At 39.4% G+C, this 21,479-nt stretch overlaps 2 protein-coding genes and 2 long non-coding RNA genes across 17 annotated transcripts in view; 2 read left to right on the top strand and 2 right to left on the bottom strand.

Moving 5' to 3' along the window:
* Positions 1 to 3,451: 3,451 nt before the first annotated feature.
* On the top strand, positions 3,452 to 10,274 carry DUSP12 (dual specificity phosphatase 12). 4 transcript variants are annotated; one of them, XR_014843960.1, is made up of 6 exons: positions 3,452 to 3,805; positions 4,763 to 4,876; positions 4,962 to 5,080; positions 5,463 to 5,559; positions 5,871 to 6,460; positions 8,103 to 10,274. XR_014843960.1 is itself a non-coding variant. In XM_085022570.1 (6 exons), the coding sequence occupies exons 1-5, from the start codon at positions 3,462 to 3,464 to the stop codon at positions 6,006 to 6,008; spliced, it is 708 nt and encodes a 235-aa protein (XP_084878696.1). In that variant the 5' UTR covers positions 3,452 to 3,461; the 3' UTR covers positions 6,009 to 6,057; positions 9,680 to 10,274. The 4 variants fall into 4 exon arrangements, 3 of the variants coding, with proteins under 3 accessions (XP_084878696.1, XP_001924572.3, XP_084878698.1); XM_085022570.1 differs by having other exon boundaries at positions 5,975 to 6,057; positions 9,680 to 10,274; XM_001924537.6 differs by having other exon boundaries at positions 5,871 to 6,057; positions 9,680 to 10,274.
* LOC146403935 (uncharacterized) lies at positions 4,050 to 10,274 on the bottom strand. Its single transcript, XR_014843963.1, has 2 exons — positions 8,099 to 10,274; positions 4,050 to 6,454 (listed from the first exon to the last, which is right to left on the bottom strand). It is a non-coding gene; the product is annotated as an uncharacterized LOC146403935 (long non-coding RNA).
* Positions 10,275 to 11,056: 782 nt separating this feature from the next.
* LOC110260306 (uncharacterized) lies at positions 11,057 to 15,633 on the bottom strand. The gene is made up of 2 exons (XR_002343375.2): positions 15,536 to 15,633; positions 11,057 to 12,671 (listed from the first exon to the last, which is right to left on the bottom strand). It is a non-coding gene; the product is annotated as an uncharacterized LOC110260306 (long non-coding RNA).
* A 69-nt stretch (positions 15,634 to 15,702) lies between these two features.
* ATF6 (activating transcription factor 6) overlaps positions 15,703 to 21,479 on the top strand; it is a 212,709-nt gene continuing 206,932 nt past the window's right edge. For 5 of the 11 annotated variants that reach the window (XR_014843958.1, XR_014843959.1, XM_021089514.2 and 2 more), the window contains exon 1: positions 16,565 to 16,687. Coding sequence is in view for 3 of the 11 variants with exons in the window: in XM_021089514.2 (XP_020945173.1) it covers positions 16,636 to 16,687 (52 nt within the window). In the remaining 8 variants the exon portion in view is untranslated. Of the gene's footprint in view, positions 15,730 to 16,564; positions 17,758 to 21,479 lie in introns of those variants that run through there. The other 6 variants (XM_085022565.1, XM_021089516.2, XM_085022568.1 and 3 more) reach the window with 3 other exon arrangements.

Below are 21,479 nucleotides of genomic sequence, written 5' to 3'. Positions count from 1 at the left end.
GAGGTGAGATAGTGAATGTGAAGCATACTTAGAAGCAGCAGCAGAGTATATTTGGTAGTAAGGAGGGTCAAGGAACAGATTTGAAAAGGTTTTAGGAATATTCTGTGGACTGACCAAAAGTTTATAGGATTTCTGATTTGTATAGTTTAAAGACATTTAGGGAATGTCAGGGCAGGCATTATGAATATTGCTTTTTTTTAATGGGGACACTAACTGGCTTGGCCAAATTATACAACCATTACATGAGAGAACCAGAACTTAAGTCTAGGACTTGTGCATACAAGTCCAGAGCTCTTTCCACTACAACACACTGGACTATGTTTACGCAAGAGAGCTCCAAAGGTTGTGACATTGGGAAGGGGGAACTGTGACCATTCTCTGTATTTTGTTTTTCTGGTGATGGATGGAAGGAGAGGAGTTCTGCAAAATGTAACCCACCAAACCCTTGACATGGAACAGGGAACATCTGTGGTCTCCTTTGCTCTACTCATCTGACTCTTTTTTTTGGTTTACCAGTTTCTCTTTGAGTCAAAAAAGGAACTGAGCACAACCCAACTGTCACCAACCAGTTCCTGCCCCAGTGTTTCTCAGATGGTAGCCCCAATGTGATGAGTTTGCAAATGTTGGGGGTGATTGGAAGGCACAGTTGGGAGTAAGGCAGGAGTTGTCCTTGACATAACAAGGGTGTTATCTGTGTTCCCAGGTTTCATGAAGCTGAAGTTATTCCCAAGAATCTTGACAACAGGTGCCATTCTAGGGAGGACACTTCTAAACTAAGTGGACCTCAGGATGTGGTTATAGTTGCGTAGATAGTTCGGATCCACTTTCTTCTAAGTCTCATGACCACTGAATTCATGGATGATCACACTCAATGATTCATTTCTGCTCAGCAGCTTCCTCAGGACAAGCCATCTACAGCCTTTTCTCCCTCATTGCACGCATCCTCTCCTGCACTGTATCCTCTCCGAGCTGCTTCTGATGCAATGGTTCAGCTTAGGATTTCTTTCTCCCACTAAGACGACATGTTGTTAAGTTAATTCTTATCAGAACTCTGCAGTATGGCCATAATTACTCCCATTTTGTAGATGAAGAAACCGAAGCTTAGAGAAATCATACAACTTTCTGAAGACACATGATCACATATTGGTAGGTAACATGGTCAGAAGCAGATGGGGATTCAGACTTAGGTTTTCTCTGACTTCAGACTGTGCCCTTCAAAGACAGGACCAAATCTGAACTCATCACTTTCTAGGTATCCACCTTTTTTCTTCTGGCCACACCTCTGGCATATGGAAGCTCCCAGGGCCAGGGACTGAATCCGAACAGCTGCGGCAATACAGGGTCCTTAACCTGCAGGAACTCCTAGGTATCCACCTTCTCATGAACACAGACAAAATAATAGAATTATGTTATTACTACTCACTTATATTTTTTCTCAACATTTTAAGTTGGGAGCTTAAAGTATATTTCATGTGTATCTTCATAACTGTTCTAGATCTTAAGTCCCTTTAAGAGCATAAATGGTGGAGTGTCTTTCATGGCTCAGTGGTTAACAAACCCCACAAGGATACATGAGGATGCAGGTTCCATCCCTGGCCCTGCTCAGTGGGTTAAGGATCCGGCATTGCCATGATCTATGGTGTAGGCTGCAGATGCAGCTTGGATCCCATGTCACTGTGGCTGTGGTGTAGGCTGGCAGCTGTAGCTCCCATTAGACCCCCAGTTTGGAAAATTCCATATGCCGTGGGTACGGCCCTTAAAAACAAACAAATAACCAAAACATAATTGGTAATCATTTAGCAACCATATACTGATAATTATTGGGTGTAGGAGGGCTTGGGCAACATGCTGGGGATAGAAAGAGGAACTTAACTTTGGGCCATGATGGGGAGGCAATGGGGCAAAAGAGGGGAAATTTCCCTGCTTATTGCTCAGCACGGATATTATCACGGATGGCACTTACAGCAAATATTTTTAAAGATGAAAGTGGTAAATCATGCTTGTGGTCACAAAGATGAAAAAACCAAAGAACAGGAAGGCCAGGTGATGTGTATTCTCACGTAATTAAGCCATTCATAAAATGAGTGGGTGTCTTCTTAAAATGCAAGCCACCACATACTTGGCTATATCTTAGAATTTTTGCTTAATTCATGTTTATCAATGTTGTAGGCTTGCTTCCGATAAAATGAGCAGATAAGCAGTGCATGTGTGCGGGTGCACCGACCAATGCTAAGACATAGAGCCTCTTCTCCTCTCTTTGACAGGAAGCAACCCCGCTCCTTCTCCAAAAACAAAAACAAAAACAAACAAACAAACAAACAAAAAACAAATTTCCTTCCCTGGGACTAACATTCTGCTTTTTTGGGGGGGGGGAATCAGTAGACAGATTAATTTTTCCGTATTTCAACGGAGGTACGGAAAATATATCGTAAAAGGGCACATGGTGCCACCTAGTGGCTAAGATTATAAATACAGAAGCAGGTAATAGACAAGCCTCAGGAATTGAGATATTCCTATTATTCACCCAGATACAGATATTCACTGCATGGGGTATTCCATAAAAATTCAGAAGTATGTCCTACTCCCATCCTTGTAGGAACTTATATTCATTTTAAGGATTTGAGAAAGAAAAGCTCATTTCCAAGAGAAAACTAAAGCCAAGGGAATGATTAGGATTCCTTAATAAAATGTCCAGGAGATGAATCCTTAAATTTTTTCTATTTTTCCAGAATGTAAATATCTATGATTGTTAACAGTGAATAATTTTAATAATACTGGTTGAAAAAAATTAAAAATATATAGAAAGAAGTGTATAAAGTGTATCATGTAAGTCTCCTCATGTCAGCTCCCAGAAATAACCAGTTAACTGTTCAATATATATCTTTCAATATTTTTCATATATATATACTTGGTGGTCTTTAGCTGGAGGGCACTGACACACAAAATCATGAGATTAATATATAGAATAGTATACATTGACAAGAAAAGGATTAACATACCGTAAGCAACTAGGAAAAAAGAAAAAAAGGGAAAGCAGTCACAGGGAAGAACAATAAAGAAATGGCTTCATGAGCATTGAAAAAACGTTTTACTTGAAATGCATAAATATGTGTTTCTGATTCAGTTGATGGAACTATCATTTCAATTTGAATCCATCTTCTGCTCCTGCAGAAAGTCCAGAAAATCTCAACACTAAGCGCCTGAGAACTCTTGTATTTGGGTTGATTTATCCTCTACCACCAAACTGGGGGAGTGGCGGAGAAGCTTCTTTTAATGGGGTTTAGCTCCAGCCAAGCCGCAGTAATGTCACTTTCCCCAGTCAGCGCACATTCCCGAAGTCGACGTGGTCCTCCGATGGAGCCACTGAGCAACTCAGGCCCAGCGGGCCCAGAGGAAAGACGTTCTAGCCAGCCATCTACCCGATGGTAGGGCAAGCAGCATCCTGGCCTCTGGGCGCGGCCATGTTGGAGACTCAGGATAAGAGCCATGGCGGCGAGGACGCTTTCCGCGGGCAGAGCCCATCCAGCTCCGACGGGCAGATGCTGGAAGTGCGACCGGGGTTGTTCCTGGGTGGAGCCGCGGCCATCGCAGAGCCCAACCACCTGAAAGAGGCAGGCATTACGGCTGTGCTGACGGTGGACTCGGAGGAGCCCGACTTTAAGGCAGGGGCTGGGGTCGAGGGTCTACGGAGTCTCTTCGTGCCAGCGCTGGACAAACCCGAGACCGACCTGCTCAGCCATCTGGACCGGTGCTTGGCTTTCATCAGCCAGGCCCGCGCTGAGGGCCGAGCGGTGCTAGTGCACTGGTGAGTGGCCTGGTCTGTGGGGAGAGCAGCCCCGCCTCGCTTCCAGCCTGTCCCCCTCACCTTTTTTTCTCCGAGGCCTCAGAAGAGGACGAAGGGGCTGTCAGGTAGCTAGAACGTCCTTCAACTCTCTCCTTCGTAGACCTGTGTCGTAGAGAGAGAAGTGGGCAAGAGGCAGCCCCTGATGGCGTGCAGGCTTTCATTTGTTCTAGTTTGTGTTGGTACCTTATGCAGCCGCCGAGGTTTGTTTTTGTTTTTTTTTTTTTTGGAGGTTAGGAGGAATCGTCAGATAAATGACAAAGTCCCTGCTCTTAAGCGTTTAAAGCTCTCTAGGAGAAGCCAGACCCTTACCCAGATTATTGTGATGCAGTGCAGGAGAGGTTATGCAAGTTTAAGAGGAAGAGCAGATTATTTTCACTGTTTTTGTTTCAGGCAGGGGATGGCTGATGGACAGGATAAATCGGTTAGGATGTAAATGATTCCTAAGCCATGCCTCGGGGAAAGACAGTGTGCGTGATAGCAACGGCAAAAAGTGCAGTAATAATAGTTTGTTTATTGAGCTGATGCCTTTACTTTGTGCCAGCGTTTGTTCTAAATATTACACAAAGCAGTGAAGGTAGTAATACTATTGGAAAGAAATCTGGGACCAGATCTCCAGGGCCCTTAACTCCAAGAGCAAAGGAATTTAGATTTGTTCCGAAGCCATTATAAAATTTTGAAAAACTAGTGTAATTATTTTTGAATAGATGGTACATTCTCGAGGTTCAGAATTCAAAAGGAATAAGGAAAAAAAGGGATAATTCTTTTGTACAGTGGTAGTATTTCAGAGGCAGAGGGTTCGTTTGAGTAGAAGAAGCAGACAAGAAGTGGACCTGAACTTTACCCTTAAGAAGGAGCTGAAAGTTTTTGTTTTTTTAATTGCTGCTATTTGCTATTTTGTTTTAAAGATTTCTTTTTCAGTCATGCAGGAGTCAGTCGAAGTGTGGCTGTAATGACTGCTTTTATGATGAAGACTGACCAACTTAGCTTTGAAAAAGCCTATGAAAATCTTCAGACTATCAAACCAGAGGCTAAGTGAGTTTGTCATTATAGCAATTCAGCTTTTGTGATGTGATTTTATGTATTTAAAGAAAATTCAACTCTATATTTGTCCTTGCAGGATGAATGAGGGATTTGAGTGGCAACTGAAATTATACCAGGCCATGGGATGTGAAGTAGATACCTCTAGTACAATTTATAAACAATATCGTTTACAAAAGGTTACAGAGAAGTATCCAGGTAAGAGATAATTGGTGGTATGTATTGGGTCTTTTCTAGACGCTCTTTACTCTGACACCAAATGCTTCAGGTGCATTATCTCGCTTTTCCAGCAATCCCTGGAGACAGGTAGTTTTATTTCCTTTTGAAACCATGGCTTAACAAGAAATAGCTAGTTCAGGGTCACATAGTTTATAAGTGGCTGGCTTGGCTTTGAACTCAGGCAGTCTGCGCCCAGAACCCAAGGACTTCATCACTGCTGTCCTACCTCATCCTGATATCTCAACACTGGATTTTTCTTTTTAATTTTTTTTAAAAGTTTTGCCTCTACTTGACATTAACTGCATTTGGTCTAAAGATGCAGGATTGATTTTGACAAATGGCTATGATTTATGTTGTGTAGAATTGCAGAGCTTACCTCAAGAACTCTTTGCTGTTGACCCGTCTGCCATTTCACAGGGATTGAAAGATGGGGTTCTCTACAAATGTAGAAAGTGCAGGTAAACTATTTTGTATCTTTTGAAGATTTTATCTTGTCTCAGTAGCTGAAAAGTACTGAAAATTTCAGTTTCCTAAAATCTGTAGGAAGATTTATTAACTGAATAATTACAGAAATTTCATTTTCAAATCTGGTTTGAAGAAGAATATGAATTCTTTAAAGGGTAATCCAGTTACTTATAGAGGTTATGGAAAATTTAAGTAGCACTATCAATGAGATGTTATTTTGTCCTCTAAGAAATACTGCACATTTCATCTATTTTTTTCATCCATTTGGAAGTCATTAATCTTTTTACTTGTTTGGGAATTGCAGGCGATCTTTATTTCGAAGTTCTAGCATTTTGGATCATAATGAAGGAAGTGGTCCTATAGCCTTTGCCCACAAGAGAATGACACCATCTTTCATGCTTACCACAGGGAGTCAGACTCAGTGTACCTCCTATTTCATTGAACCTGTACAGTGGATGGAATCCACTTTGTTGGGAGCGATGGATGGACAGGTGAGAACACATTTTAATTTTATGTTATCTATATTTTGTTTCTTCTTTCATTTTAAACCGTATTTTGCTCCATCTTAACTACTTTTCTTTCTAAAGATTTTATCTTTCTATTATAGACAAGATTCTATCAAAGCTGAATTAATTAAATAAAAACCAGCTGATCTGAAATAGTGAACCACTTTTGGTTGAGTGCTGATGGTCTAAGTTAATTCTTTTTTAAGGCTATTGTTTATATTTTTTCAAATAAAGACTAACAATAATTAGACTATAGTTAACAAAACTTAAACTTTGTGGCAAGTAGGGCAAATCAAGGGTTTACAAATTAGATCTGGAGAGTTCCTTTCTTGGCTCAGTGGTAAGGAACCCAGCTGGGATCCAGGAGGATACTGTTCCATCCCTGGCCGTGCTCAGTGGGTTAAGGATCCAGCATTGCCGTGAGCTGTGGCTTGGATCTTGCATTGCTGTGACTGTGGTGTTGGCTGGCAGCTGTACCTACAATTTGACCCCTAGCCTGAGAACTTGCATATGCCAGGGGTTCGGCCCTAAATAGCAAAGCAAAATAAAATAAAAACTAGATCTTAATTTTCTCTTAATCTTTTTTTCTCTTTTGCCTCCATGTCTCTTTCTGTTTTCTTTCAGTTTTGTGTGTTTGTTATGATATTCTTTTTCATTTTCTGTCAGTTTTTAAGAATGCAGCTCATATGACCATCCTGTGACAGCCACAGTTCTCCTTTAGGTTTACTTGATATTAATCTAAGGATATTCTTAATCTAAGATACACTAATGTTTACGGTTTGTATGGGCTGTATCAAAGTTTGTACAATGAGTATTTTATGAAACCCTTTCACCATATTATTTCATTTGAAGAATACAATAACTTTATAAAATAGAGCAGATATATTCACATTTTATTTATAAGGAAACTTAGTTTACATTAGTGTCTTGCTTAGAAAAAGGTACTCTATCTTCAAAACTATGTTTTCAGGTGATGCTGCTTTTTGGAGATATATTCACTTACCATGTAATTCATCCATTGAAAGTATACAGTGGTTTTTAATATATTCACAGAGGTTTTTGTAACCATCACCATTTTTATCATTATCAAATAAACCCTTTAGAACAGTCACTTCCCATTCTTTATATTGTTTGTTGAAGTTCACTTTACCAGTTTTTTCTTTTGAGGCTGTGCTTTTGGCTTGCTGCTTTTATTTAACCTGGAAAACATGCAAGAGAAAGGCATTTTTGTGAAATATTCTAGATTACATTTATGCATACTTCTTTGTATTCTTATTTAAATTTTCATTTTTTTATGGCTGCACACACAGCACATGGAATCCGAACCGCCAGGGATTGAATCTGAGCTGCTGCTGCAACCTATGACATAGCTGCGGCAGTGCCGGATCTTTTAACCCACTGTGCTAGACTGGGGATCGAACCCGTACCTCTATAGCAATGTAGGCTACTGCACTCAGATTCTTAATCCATGCTGTGACAGTGGGAACTCCCATTTTAAATATTGGTAATATTATGGGCAGACATTAACAATGCCCATACAATTTGCCATTTACTAATGTTGAATGCATGTGTTAATTTCCCCATACCCTTGGCACAATGGATATTGTAAAACGGGTCCAGTTTTGTCAGTCGGTCTGTGAGATGAAAAATGTTAATCCTAAAATGGTGTAATTTGAATCTCCATGACTATTATGGAAGACCAACACTTATATGCTTATCAGCCATTTATAGTTTCTTTTTCAGTTAATTTCCTTTATATCCTTGGCCCATTTTTCTGTGAATTTTGTCTTTTTTGTATGGATTTGTAGGAGCTCTTTCTCTAGTCTAGAGTTTTAATCTAATATTTTATTTTTTTTGTCTTTTTGCCTTTTTCTAGGGCCGCTCCCACGGCATATGGAGGTTCACAGGCTAGGGGTCTAATTGGAGCTGTAGCCACCGGCCTACACCAGAGCCACAGCAACGCGGGATCCAAGCTGTGTCTGCGACCTACATCACAGTTCATGGCAATGCTGGATCCTTAACCCACTGAGCAAGGCCAGGGATTGAACCCTCAACCTCATGGTTCCTAGTCGGATTTGTTAACCACTGCGCCACGATGGGAACTCCTGATCTAATATTTTATAGGTATCTTCTCCAGTCTGTTGCTTCTCTCAGTTTTGTAATACATTTTTTTTTTTTAGTTTATTGAGATACAGTTGACATATAGCACTGTATAAGTTGAAGGTGTACAGCGTAATGACTGGACATACATATATTGTGAATGTGGGCTTTTTAAAAAATTGTAAAATATTCATAACATAAATTTACCATTTTAACTATTTTAAGTGTATAATTCAGTAGCATTGAGAACACTCACAGTGTTTGCAACCATCACCACCAACCATCTCTAGAATTTCTTTTTCCCCAACTGAAATGCCCCATTCATTAAACAATAATTCTCTATCCACCCCTCCACAGCTGTGCCCCACTCCTCAGCCCCTGGCAACCACCATTGTACTTTCTGTCTTTATATATTTGACTACTCCAAATACCTCAAAAAATGGAATTACACAGTCCTTTTGTGACTGGCTTATTGCTCTTGGCATAATGTCCTCAAGGTTCATTCATGTAGCATGGATCAGAATTTCATTCCTTTTTAATTCTGAATAATGCTCCATCTTATATATATTTACCACATTTTATCCATTCATCCATCCATGGACATTTGGGTTATTTCTTCCCTTTTGCTGTTGTGAATAATGCTGCTGTGAACGTGGGTATACACATATCTGAGTCCCTACTTTTATTTCTTTTGGGTATGTATTCAGAAGTGGAATTGCTGGATCATATAATAGCTGTGTGTTTAATTTTTTTGAGGAATGTGGTATATTTTGTCAAACTAAAATTTAAGATATTTGTGTAATCCTAGTTTCTGGGTTTATGTCCATATTTTTATAGCTCAAGATTAGAAATAAAAATCGCTGGTTTAGGAGTTCCCTGGTGGCCTAGCAGTTGAGGATCTGGCATTGTCACTGCTGTGTCATGGCTTTGATCTCTGGCCCTGAAACTTCTACATGCTGTGGGTGTGTGGCCAAAAAACAAAAACAAAAATGTGCTTTAAAACTTAACACAGGAGTTCCTGTTATGGCTCAGCAGAAACAAACTAGACTAGTATCCATGAGGATGCGGGTTCAGTCTCTGAACCCTGCTCAGTGGGTTAAGGATCCTGTGTTGCCATGAACTGTGGTATAGTTCACTGACGCAGTTTGGATCTGATGTTGCTATGTATGTGGCATAGGCTGGCAGCTGCAGCTCTGATTCAGCCCCTAGCCTGGGAATTTCCATATGCCACAGGTTTGGCCCTAAAAAGAAAAAAAAATTGAACTGAACACATATGCCACAATCATGAGACCTTCTGTTTCACATCTCAAGCTTCACCTTTCTCTCTTAACACTAGAGTGAATATGTTCCTCCTACAAACTCCTACTAGAGTACAACGTGCTTCTTATACTCTTTTGTAGTCCACTATCTGTTACAATAAATTGCCACTACATTTTATGTAATGTAATGAATAACTTTGTTTTGTATAAAAGTGAATCACTGAAGTAATGCTTTTGTTTTATTGCAGCTTCTTTGCCCCAAATGCAGTGCCAAGTTGGGTTCTTTCAATTGGTATGGTGAACAGTGCTCATGTGGTAGATGGATAACACCTGCTTTTCAAATACATAAGAATAGAGTGGATGAAATGAAAACGCTGCCAGTTTTGGGACCACAAACGAGAAAGACATGAACTTGTGCCATTTGATAACTTGGGAAGAAACTTGCTGAGGATATGTGTTACCCTTGCTTGTTGTCATTCATGGCAGATTGTCTACTTTTATAGGCCATCAGCATTTCATTTGAAATGTGAGAAAAACTCAATATGGGCGCAGCAGAAATGAATCTGACTAGGAACCATGAGGTTATGGGTTTGTTCCCTGGCCTGGCTCAGTGGATTAAGGATCTGGCGTTGCCATGAGCTGTGGTGTAGGTTGCAGACGAGGCTTGGATCTGGCATTGCTGGGGCTCTGGCATAGGCCAGCAGCTGTAGCTCTGATTTGACCCCTAGCCTTGGAACCTCCATATGCCACAGGTGTGGCCCTAAAAAGCTAAAATAAAATAAAAACTTTTTAATCATGTAAATTATATTTTATTTGATATTAAAATCTACAGGAACTCCCAAATTAGCTTTTCAGTGTGTTCTTTGGAGACTGGAATTTATTTTACTCATTGCTGATAGTTAGAATTGTGCCTAATTAGATATGTGAACATTTACATGAAATCAGAATTATCTAATAAAGAGAAATATAGTACATGTTCATAACATATTTTTCATATGTGAGTATATCCATATGTACATAACACCAAAATGAGAATTATCTTAAATGCAAAAATAAGCGTGAATAATGATCTTTAAAAGTGTGAGAGTGTTACAGATGATTTTTGAGACTGTTTCAACACAGGACCTAAATCAACTTTCATATAAATTTTTCTTAGAAGAAAAAATTTCTCCATTTCTGCCTCAGCTTGCACAGTATCTTTTACTTCTTTACTTTATAATGTTATACTCTAGAAAGCTTTTTTTTTATAAACAATTAGATTGAACTGTGTAAAATTGCCTCTTAGAAGTAAGAAGTAGTCAAAAAGCAGGAGTTTCATGTAGTTCAAGCTAATATCTATCCATAACACACCACGGCATCTAACACAGAAAATTACATAGATTTTATTTGAGTTTGTAATTGTTAATTCAGTAAATATTTACTAAGTATCTATAATATGCACAATTCTAGGTGATACACTGAACAAGATAGATAAAACCTCTGCTGCCTTGTAATTTCTATCCAGGAGATAGCAAAATGTCTTTTTTGAAAGATAATTGGTATTTGCCAGTGAGGAATGATTTGGGGGATACTTGATTTTTCTTTATGTAAATGTTGAAGTTTTGTGAAACATCTACTAAGCAAAATTTTCAGATTTAAAGCCGTTTAATGTTTTGACTTTTTGGGGTGGTAGGTAGAAAATCCATTATGCCTTTATTCTCAAATGGCAATGAAAGGATCCTTTCTTTTTAACATTTAGGGATATCAATGTAAAACATTTAGATTTACACATTTGTGAAAATAGTAATATTATTTCAGAGGCAATAATGGCACAGTGAAAACAATACTGAAGTAGAAGTCAGAGTGGGCTTTAATAAATCTGGATCCACTGATTACTGTCTTCCTGAAAGTGAACAAGTCATTTGAAAATCGTCATTTTTCATCTTCACAAACTGGCATTAATATTTGCTCTGTCATCCTGACAGGGTTGTTTGAAAGGTCATTTGTATTAGTTTTAATTCCTTTTTATATAAAGTGGAGATGATATCCACATCTGGATTATTAAGAGAATTTTTGTGATACAGTGCAGATAAAGAACTTAGTGTAGTGCCTAACTAGTAGCATTTAACATTTTCCCATAAAGTAGCTGCAATTTCTTGAGAACTTAGGATATCAGTCACTATCCTAAACACTTAATGTGTATTATTTAATTTAATCCTCAAAACAGTCCTGAGATCCTTTATTTTCATTTTACAGGTGAAATTGAGGCTCAGAAAGGTTAAATCACTTCCTCAAAGTTACAATGCTAGCAAATGAACATGGATTAAAAGCAATATTTGGCTTATTCCAAAATCTGAGCTTTTCATCTCTCTAATAATGTTTGGGATTTGGGTTCATTTCAGGCTGATACTGTCTTTTTGTCTTTTTGCCTTTTCTAGGGCCACTCCTGGGGCATATGGTTCCAAGGCTAGGGGTCCAATTGGAGCTGTAGCCACCAGCCTACTCCAGAGCCACGGCAATGTGGGATCTGAGCCACCTCTTTGAGCTATCACAGCTCAGGGCAATGCCAGATCATTAACCCACTGAGCAAGGCCAAGGATCGAACCTGCAACCTCATGGTTCCTAGTTGGATTCGTTAACCACTGAGCCATGATGGGAACGCCAGGCTGATACTGTCTTAAAGATGTCATACTGAAAATGTCAATCAGATCGTAAAATCTGATAGTACTGATGAAATGCAATTTTTAACTATTAAGTCCAGGCATCCCACCAGCACTTACAGGGTTCAGACAGGAGTACAAATCGAGGCCCACATTACTATTTGTCTTAATATTTAAAAGTTATTAATAAAGCTACCAGACTTAAATAAAATGTTTTATTCTCTTGACAAGTATGTTTTCATAATGATATGAAAGACAAGGTTCAAATTTAGAGTTCTCTGACTTCATGGAGTTACATGACAAAATATGAAATTCAGTGAAAGTTGGCCCCTGACCCACCCACTGCCCCCTTTCCCCACAGCTGAATTTGTTCATCGGGATGGTGGTGCATGTGTATTTGTGGATTCCCCACCTCACTTTTCTAAGCTCTGTCTACACTCCTGGCATATACCATTGGCACAGTTCTTCCTTAGGAAGTCAGAGGTCTGAGCAAGCCTTGGATGCACATTTGGAGCTATTGGGCTATGTAAGAGTCAGAAGCATGTCTAGAAGGAGACAGGTATTTTGGCTGGGCGCATAACTGGCATCATGGCTTCTTAACCTGTGGAAAGTGACATTACTAGAAGTCAGTATAGTCCTAGGTATGGATCTGGACATAAAACTCAAATTTCATTTCTCTGACAGTGGTTTAAGTTGAAAGCAAATAAGGACTAAATTAAGAAGTATTCAATACTACTCAACATTAATGACTTGAAAAAAAAAGCGTGTGATTGTGACTAGGTCTTAGCTGCAGCTCCGATTCAATGCCTTGCCTAGGAACCTGTGTGGCAGGTGTGGCCATAAAAAGGAAAAAACAAAAACAAAAAGTGCATGACGGGATCCGTGGCATCTTGGGAGTGCCGCAGCTGGGACTTGGGCTCAGATATGATCCCTGGCCTGGAGCAGCCAAAATAAATAAATAAAAAAAATATTTTTAAAAAAAGCATGGTAACTAGAACGGAAGGAAGCGTCCTTAAACAATATGCATATAAAAAATAAAATCTACAAACAGCGCATTTCTTAATGAAAACTGAAAATAAATGTCCTTGTATTTTAAAAAAGTCTCCAATTTTTTTTTTTTTTTTTTTTTTTTGCAAAAACAAATGAAGAAGTAAAAACAAAAAGCCAACCACCCCTCTAGATTTTACAATCAGCACAACCACAAAGTGAGAAATTCTACAGGACAAATGAGAGATTCTTGTCTCTTTGAAATTTTCCATAGTAAAGGTTTATTTTAAAAGTGATGTTAAATAAGCAAAATCGATTTTTTTTTTGTTTTCTTTTTAAGGCTGCACCTGTGGCATAAGTTCCCAGGCGAGGTGTCAAATTGGAACTGCAGCTGAAGGCTTTGCCCCAGCCACGGCCACAGCAACACCAGACCCAAGCTGCATTTGCAGCCTACGCCAAGGCCTGTGGCAACGCCAGATTCTTAACCCACTGAGCAAGTCCAGGGGTGGAACCTGCATCCTCAAGGAGGCTATGTTGGGTTCTTAACCTGCTGAGCGACAATGGGAACTCCAACATAGATTTTTAAATGTTACTGTTTGCATTCAGTAAGTTTTTCTACACAGAAAAATCCAAGGGAATCAACACGAAAAATCTTAAGAGTCATCAAGGTTTTTAAATACAAGATTTCTGTATGAAAGTCAATAATGTTATTATGCCTCAAAAATAACTGAATTAAAAAAAAAAGGGATGTGTAAATCGAAACTATAAAACTATGAAAAGAACAAAAATAGACCTCAGGAGAGGGAAGGATTTCTTACCCATTATGCAAATAGCAGAGATCATTAACAAAAGTTTGATAAATTTGACTACATTGAAATTAAAGCATAGAGGAGTAAAAAAACCAATAAACAAAGACAAGTGTCAACTTAGGAGAAGGTATTTACAATATACATATAGATTAAATGAATAGAATAGGCCATCTAAAGGTGAACACATCATCGAGAGAAAGAAAATAGGAAATTTTGTAAAAGATAATAATGGGCAATTCACAGAGGAGGAAATAGGGTTTAATAAATATGAACAGATACACCACCTCTTTAATTGTCAGAGAAATGTAAATTATAGTCACACCCTTCACAACCAAAAAAAAAAAAAATGTAAAAGTCTGATCACATCTAGTGTTGGTGAGTGTGAATTAATATAATTTGGCAAACATTAGTACTCCTCCTTCATGACCCAGCATATATCTAAAAGACATTCTTGCATATTTGCACAAGGAGTCCCATACAAGCATATGTTTTATGTAACAGAAGTTGAAATATTCCAAATGTCCATTTAGTAGGGAAATGAAAAAATATATATTCAAGGAAATACCATGTAACAGTTAAAAAACAGTTAAAACTTGAAAATAATGCTGAATGAGAAAAGAGACTTGGAGAACACTAGTATGGTATGTTTATGTAAATTAAAATACCCCCAAACAACACTAACTATGTATATGTATACACACATATTTAAACATGATAAAAATAGAAATAGATTTGAATGATTACCACAAAATTCATAATGGAATTTGTCTATGTGGAGGAAGGGAAATGAAGCAGAGGAAAAAGCAGAGCTCAACTTAATCTGCAATGTTTAATTTTCTTCCTTCCTTCCTCCCTCCCTCCCTTCCTCTCTTTTTTTGCTTTTTAGGGCCCTACGGTGGCATATGGAAGTTCCCAGGCTAGGGGTCAAATCCTACAGCTGCCAGCCCACGACCTACATACACCACAGCTCACAGCAACACCGGATCCTTAATCCACTGAGTAAGGCCAGGGATCGAACCCGGATACTAATCCTAGCTGAGCCACAATGAGAACTCCCTGCAATGTTTGATTTCTTATGAAAAGTCTGAAAGTGGAAAATGTTAATATTTGTTAATTCTTGGTAATAAGTACACAAATGTTTTGTAATTACCTGCACTTCTTGAATAAAATATAATAGTTGCAAAAATTTAAAAAAAAAGGGGGGGGGAGCTCTGCCATGGCTCAGCAGAAACGAATCTGACTAGCATCCAGGAGGAGGAAGAGGTTTGATCCCTGGCTCTGCTCAGTGGGTTAAGGATCCTACAATTCGGTGAGCTGCCGTGTAGGTCGCAGATCCCTCTGGGATCTGCGTTGCTGTGGCTGTGGTGTAGGCCAGCAGCTGCAGCTCGGATTCGACCCCTAGCCTGGGAACTTCCATATGCGGCGATGCGGCACTTAAAAAACAAACAAACAAACAAACAAAAAAAGAAAATTTGCTTAAGTTCAGTTATGATAATTTACTTAAAAAAAAAAAGACTAAGGTGTCTGGTGCATATAAAATAGAAGACTCTTGCTAGTTTTATTTTAGTTTTTATGCCAATATTTGAATTTGCAGTTGAGTGAGAATAAAAACTTATAAATTGCACCCGAAATGAAAACCGGTTAGTTAGTTTGTGATAGAAGGAAACACCTTTAATGTCAGGGCATTTCGATAATTCCTTTTTTCCGGAGTTGGGTCCCAGGGATATTTCGTATGCTGCGGATGGTGTAATCAGTAGTAATCAACCAGCCACAAGTAGTTTGGAGGATTCTGGGAAACATTTGTTTTGTTTAGTAACCGAGGGAAAGATTCCACTTGGTCTTAGAGGGATACGTGTTCTTAAGGTAGAGTATATTAAATAGTCAACAGCTGAAATTCTTTAAAATACATTCCATTAAATAGCGTTCTTGAAACTGTCTCATCAGACTCAGTTCAAATTTTCAGTAGAAGTTTCTGATGTATGTGGGATTTTTCTAAACAAAACCGGTTCTTAAGTTTTAGTAATAAAAAGATTGGGAACTTACATTATTGTAGATGTTAGGGTAGTCTGGCTTGGACTGTCACTACCAAGTACGATGCTTTAGAGATGCATATTTAAGGAGATAAGTTTGATCCTAGGGAGTTTATCTTTCATATTTGCTTTGCTTGAATTTGTTTTTTAAAAGTAAGCTTTTTAAAAATCCTAATTCATAGTATTTTTGCTTGTCTCCGATACTGTGCCCGTAGAGAGGCAGCTCTAACGAATGTGGAAAAAGTTGTGTGTTTTTCTTCCCCAAACTTGTGTATAAAGATAATTTTTAAATTGATAGCGAGTTATTCGTTAAAAAATTAAACCAAATTTACTTGCTTAGTCTCTAGTTTTGTTCTGATATAGCCACGCTGTGGTCTTAAGGCTATTCAGGGGATAAGCCAAGGCGTTCAGAGTGGGTTTTTCCATCTTTTAATATGATCAGTATATTTTATTTAACCGAAATAGTTTACTTTTTTTTCTATATATTTTTTTTCCTTCAAACGGCGGGACAGAAAATGCCGACAAATTCAAAAGAGAAATATTTGCCCAGAGATTTGGTTAAAATTAGCTTGGTCTCTGACGTCCCCTGTGCCGAAGTAGTTTGTCTTCATTCGGCCACCGTCTCGACAGCGTTTCGGAGTATTTTGTCCGCCTGCTGCCGCCGTCCCAGATATTAGTCACCGAGTTCCAGCGCAGGGGAACGTGTGTTTCGGGGGAGCAGGCTGGCGTTGCCGGCACCATGGAGTCACCTTTTAGTCCGGGACTCCCTCACCGGTCGGATGAAGATTGGGGTGAGTGGGATTTGAGACTGTATCAAGGTGGCTCCGGGTTTCTTCCTCCCTGCTTCCGCGCACTTGTGGTGACAGGTGTGGACAAACCCCGCCGGGGGAGCGAGGGCCATTCGTCGCTTCCGTCTGTGGTCCTGGTAGAGTCTAGCAGAATCTGTCGGTTTCTGCCCTGGCGACAGCGAGCGTAAAATGTTGCCCGATTGGAATTGCTATCGTTTTCCACTGTTTCCTCTGGGAAAGTACCAGGTGATGATATTATGGGGCGAAAACGACGTCATTAGGAACCTTAGGGCAGGATGGCTGTGATCACTCAAAACGCTACAAGCTATTTTCTGTGTGTGGGATGTGTGGGTAGTGCTTGCCGTGGAGTGTTTATACGTGTATGTTTTTGGTTTGAGGGAGAGAATGTGAATCTTCATCTCGAAGCTTCTGCTGTTGATTCAGGCTGATGTCTATGTTGGCAGGGGAGCAAAATACACCACCACATGACCTTAGGTCCCTGATTACCTAGACCTAACGCTTGTAAAGGATACGTATACAATTCCGACCGCTTTCCTGGTACATCTCTGAATTTTCTCGTTTTGTCTGGCTTCGTTGTCAGGAAGAGTTTGGGATGGTATGCAGTGGAAATGAGAGTGGAGAAGCTTTATCATCTAAATGTTTACAAGAAACTTTTATTCCTCTCTTGTTTGCAAGACATAGTACTATATTGTTCTTGGGCTTCGGTGTGAATTTGGGATCGTATACGTCCCTGAATGGGTCCTGTAGTGAATCTGCAGGATTTACCAGCTTTAAAATCCTAGGGGGAACAGAGACTGATCTTCATCATTGCACCAGGGACCATCATTCTCAGTACCAAGAGTGTAATCTCAATTCTATTTGTTGAACTGAAGTCCTCTTTTGATTTTCCAAGGGCAGCCCCACCCCCAGCCCCGGCTGCGCCCGTGGCATGTGGATGTTCCTGGGCTAGGGATGGAACCCACACCAGAGGAGTCACCTGCGCTGTTGTAGTGACAACACCGGATCCTTAACCTACCGCGCCACAGCCAGAGAACTCCAGAACTTCTTTTAAAGTATGTACCGTTAGAAGAGTTCCCATTGTGACCTAGTGGGTTAAGAACCCGATGATGTCTCTATGGGGGTGTGGGTTCGATCCTAGGCCTTGCTCAGAAGGTTAAGGATACAGCGTTGTTGCAAGCTGCGATGTAGGTCTCAGATTCCGCTGGAATCTGGTGTGGCTGTGGAGTGGTGTAGGCCAGCAGCTGCAACTCCTAATCGACCCCTAGCCTGGGGAATGTTCATGAGCCACAGGTGTCAGTAAAAAGAAAAAAAAATACGTATGTACTGTTAGAGATTTATTTCAATCTTTGGATAGATTTTCTATGAGTTGTTGGAAAAATTTTAAACTATCTATCCCAAGTATATTTTCTCAAGCCAAATATAGTAGTAGTTATAGGAACAATTACCATTTATTTAGCACTTTATTTGTGTCAGGTGCCCTGCCAAGCTCTTACAAGCATTATCTTATTTAATCCTCCTAGCATTCCAGTGAGGTATTGTTATTTTATAGATGAGGAAACTGAGGCTGAGAGAGAATGAATAGTCAGGTTTATAGCTAGTGAGTGTCAAAAGCAGGATCAGAACCAGATTTGTCTACCTGCACTTAGTCACTATTTTATATTGCTTTCCTAAATTACTTCTACAAGATTCTTACCAAGATTCCCCATGGTTATTAACAAATCTACTTCAGTATATTAGGTAATTATCTGTTTTCTCAGCTTGTCAACTGTTATATTTTCATGATGTTTTTTAAACGATGTTTTTTAAACTATAATTGTAAGATACTTCCTGATGGTGTTCTGATAGTTGTTAGAGTGAAAAATTAAAGAGGCAGGAGGCTGGAGGGCCGAGACTTCAAGCCAGTTTTATTGACCAGCAAGACTGGCCAGGAGCACTGAGAGAGAATGCAGGCTTTACTTGGTTTAGGGAGCAGTTAGTTATATAGGAAAAGGGGTAGTTTGTATTTTTAGCACATGTTTGTTCTGTGCTAAATCAGTGTTCAAGGGTTAGGGGAAGGCAGTCTCCTTAGGAATGTAGGTAGTGGTTTAGGGTAGGGGTAGAGGGAAGTTGTAAAGAAAGATTGCATGACAAATGACTGTTTAATTGGTCCCCAAGGCAGTTCGTTGGGGGAGGGATCACCCTTCTAGATTGTTAAGTCTGATTAGAGTTTTGGTGATGCCTAGCAAGTCTTGTCCGATTCCCCACCTAAGAATACTCAAGCTGCATTTTCCTAACTAAGCTGATCAGTTGACTCCCAGTCTTGTTCTTTAACCGAGCATTTGGTTCTTTGTAGTCAGTTCACTGACTCAAGTCAGGTATCTTGCCCTGCTTCTCCCTGAATATGGCCATTTCCCATGGTTTTTCAAGTTTCTTTTTCCAGACTCTTAGCAGTCTTCTCTTAGTTGAACATTTTAATTCTGATTCTTCTGGTGTTAGTAAGTAGGCTAGATTTTGCAGGCCCTGGAGTGAAATGTTAATGTCTGCTAGCATTTCTCAGTAGAATATGGATTCTTTTTCTGGGAGTTGCCATTTTGGGTGTTCAGGTACTTCACTGATTTGATGATTTTTTTCATATATTAGAAGCTAGCCAGTTAAAAATTTAAAATCAGATTATATAATTAGTATTTGTGATTCTTAACAACTTTGAATAGTTAAAAATGATTTACTCAGAATAGTTTATGATGGGATGTGCTTTTTCCCTTTTATGTAGGGTAATGAAATTTAGAATGGGCCAGTAAACATTTTCTGTAAAGGTCTAGATAGTAAATATTTTAGGCTTTGTGATGGTGTGGTTTCTGTTATAAGTACTCAGCTCTACTAGTTCTAATACAAAAGTATCATGGAGAGTGTAAACGGAGCATGACTGTGTTCTAAAACAACTTATTTATGGATGGTGAAATTCTATTTCATGTAATTATTTTTAATACTTAATAGAGTTTGCTTTCAGTACAGTTTTAGATTTATAGAATAACTGAATGGCCAGTACAGAGTTCCATTTACCCTCCCCTCCTTTCCCCTATTGTTAACATCTTGAATTAGTGTAGTACATTTGTTACAATTGATGAGCCAGTATTGATACATTAACTAAGTCCACAGTTGACATTAACTGTTCACTGTTCTTCATTCTGTGGAAATGTATAGTGTCGTGTATCTACCATTACAGTATCATATGGAGTAGTTTCACTACCCTAAAAGATCCCCTATGTTTCACCTCTTTGTCTCTCCCTCCCTCCGCCTGAGCCCCCAGAAATGACAGGTCTTCTCACTGTCTCATTTTAATGGCCTGATAGTTCTCTCCTTCCCTTCCTCCTTCCGTTTCTTTTTCTTACATTTGTGCAAAAGCCACTTTGTATGCGTGTGTGCCACATGTAAGACATTATGTACCAAGATCAGACACTTCTATCTGCCGCTGCGGTTTCTTTGGTAACCTCAGTATCTTCTGTGAAGTTCTTTCTGCCTTCTTGCATTGACCAAAAACCAGTTCCCCTGATGACTCTGTTTTCCCTAAAGTCCTAGAGAATGGTAGCTATTTTCATTCTCAAAAATTTTTTTTTAAAATTAAAAAAATTTTTTTTAACCATTAGGGCCTCTGAAGACGGGTTAGATGTCTTCCTTGTTCTTCATTGCTACTTTTAGATCATTCTCCTTTCATCCTTCCTTAAAACATCCAGATTTAGATCTCACATTGTCTCTCTCACAAGCTATCCTCTGCCTCTCCCTCTGTAGTTGTCTGCTGATTCCTGGTTTGCTTCTGCCTCACTTATTGAAAAAAATTTTATAGTTCTCTCTTTGATAAAATTTTATAGTTCTCTCTTTGATAAACCACAACCTTGGGTAAATCCAGTTCTGCCTACTCCATGACTACACTCATACAGCTGAACATGGCTGAAAAAAGTTCACCTGACTGGTCTCACTTTAAATTTATGACGCTAACATGAAACAAACCTTTAAGTATTGCCTGGTCAATCATATTTTTCTGGTCCTCCCACTCTGATGATTATTTGTATAGTTTCTTCTCTCTTCAAACCTCCAACATCTCCTCCCGCATCATTTGAATCAGAACTGCTGCAATCTCCTACTACCTCGTCTACCCACCTGCCAGCATGTTTGCCTTCTCTTCCGTTGGTGGGATGAATGGCTTTCTTGTTCTTAGCTAGAGCTGATCCCTTCCATGTGTGCTGTAGACCCCTCCTTCTTTATTCAAGAATATTACTCAAACTCTTCTTCCTTCTGTTTCCTGCATCATCATTTCCCTTCCTGCATGTGGTTGCTTCTCCTATCTAGAGTGGGAAAAAACCAAAACAACCCAACCCTCTTTAGATGTTACTTCCCTTCTAGCTGCCACCAGTTTTTTGTTTTTGGTCATGCCAGCAACATGTGGAAGTTCCAGGGTCAGGGATGGAACCACACCCCAGCAGCGACCTGAGGTGCTGCAGTGGCAGTGGCAGATCCTTAGCCCACTGTGCCACAGGGGAACTCCACAGCAGAATTCTTTTTTTTTTTTTTTAAAAAAAAGTCCATGTTGGCTAACTCCAGTTTTTCTTCTCTCATTTTCTCTTGAACCCACTGCAGTTAGGCTCCACCACTCCACCGAAACTGCTCTTTCTAAGGTCACCACTGATATCTGGTGGCCATTTCTCTTCTTGTAAGAAGTGAATGAATAATACTAAAGGTGGTGGTCATGTGGGAAAGCTTTCTGAGCAAACTAATAGCTACCATAGTTTACTACTGTTAG

This window comes from Sus scrofa, chromosome 4 (assembly GCF_054392235.1).
Source record: "Sus scrofa isolate SSC_HxYL_T2T_F1_AM1 chromosome 4, Sscrofa_HxYL_maternal_Yorkshire_Landrace_v2.0, whole genome shotgun sequence".
NCBI lineage: Eukaryota > Metazoa > Chordata > Mammalia > Artiodactyla > Suidae > Sus > Sus scrofa.
The sequence above is the reverse complement of the archived record's forward strand: the minus strand, read 5'-3'. Positions and strand labels throughout refer to the sequence as shown.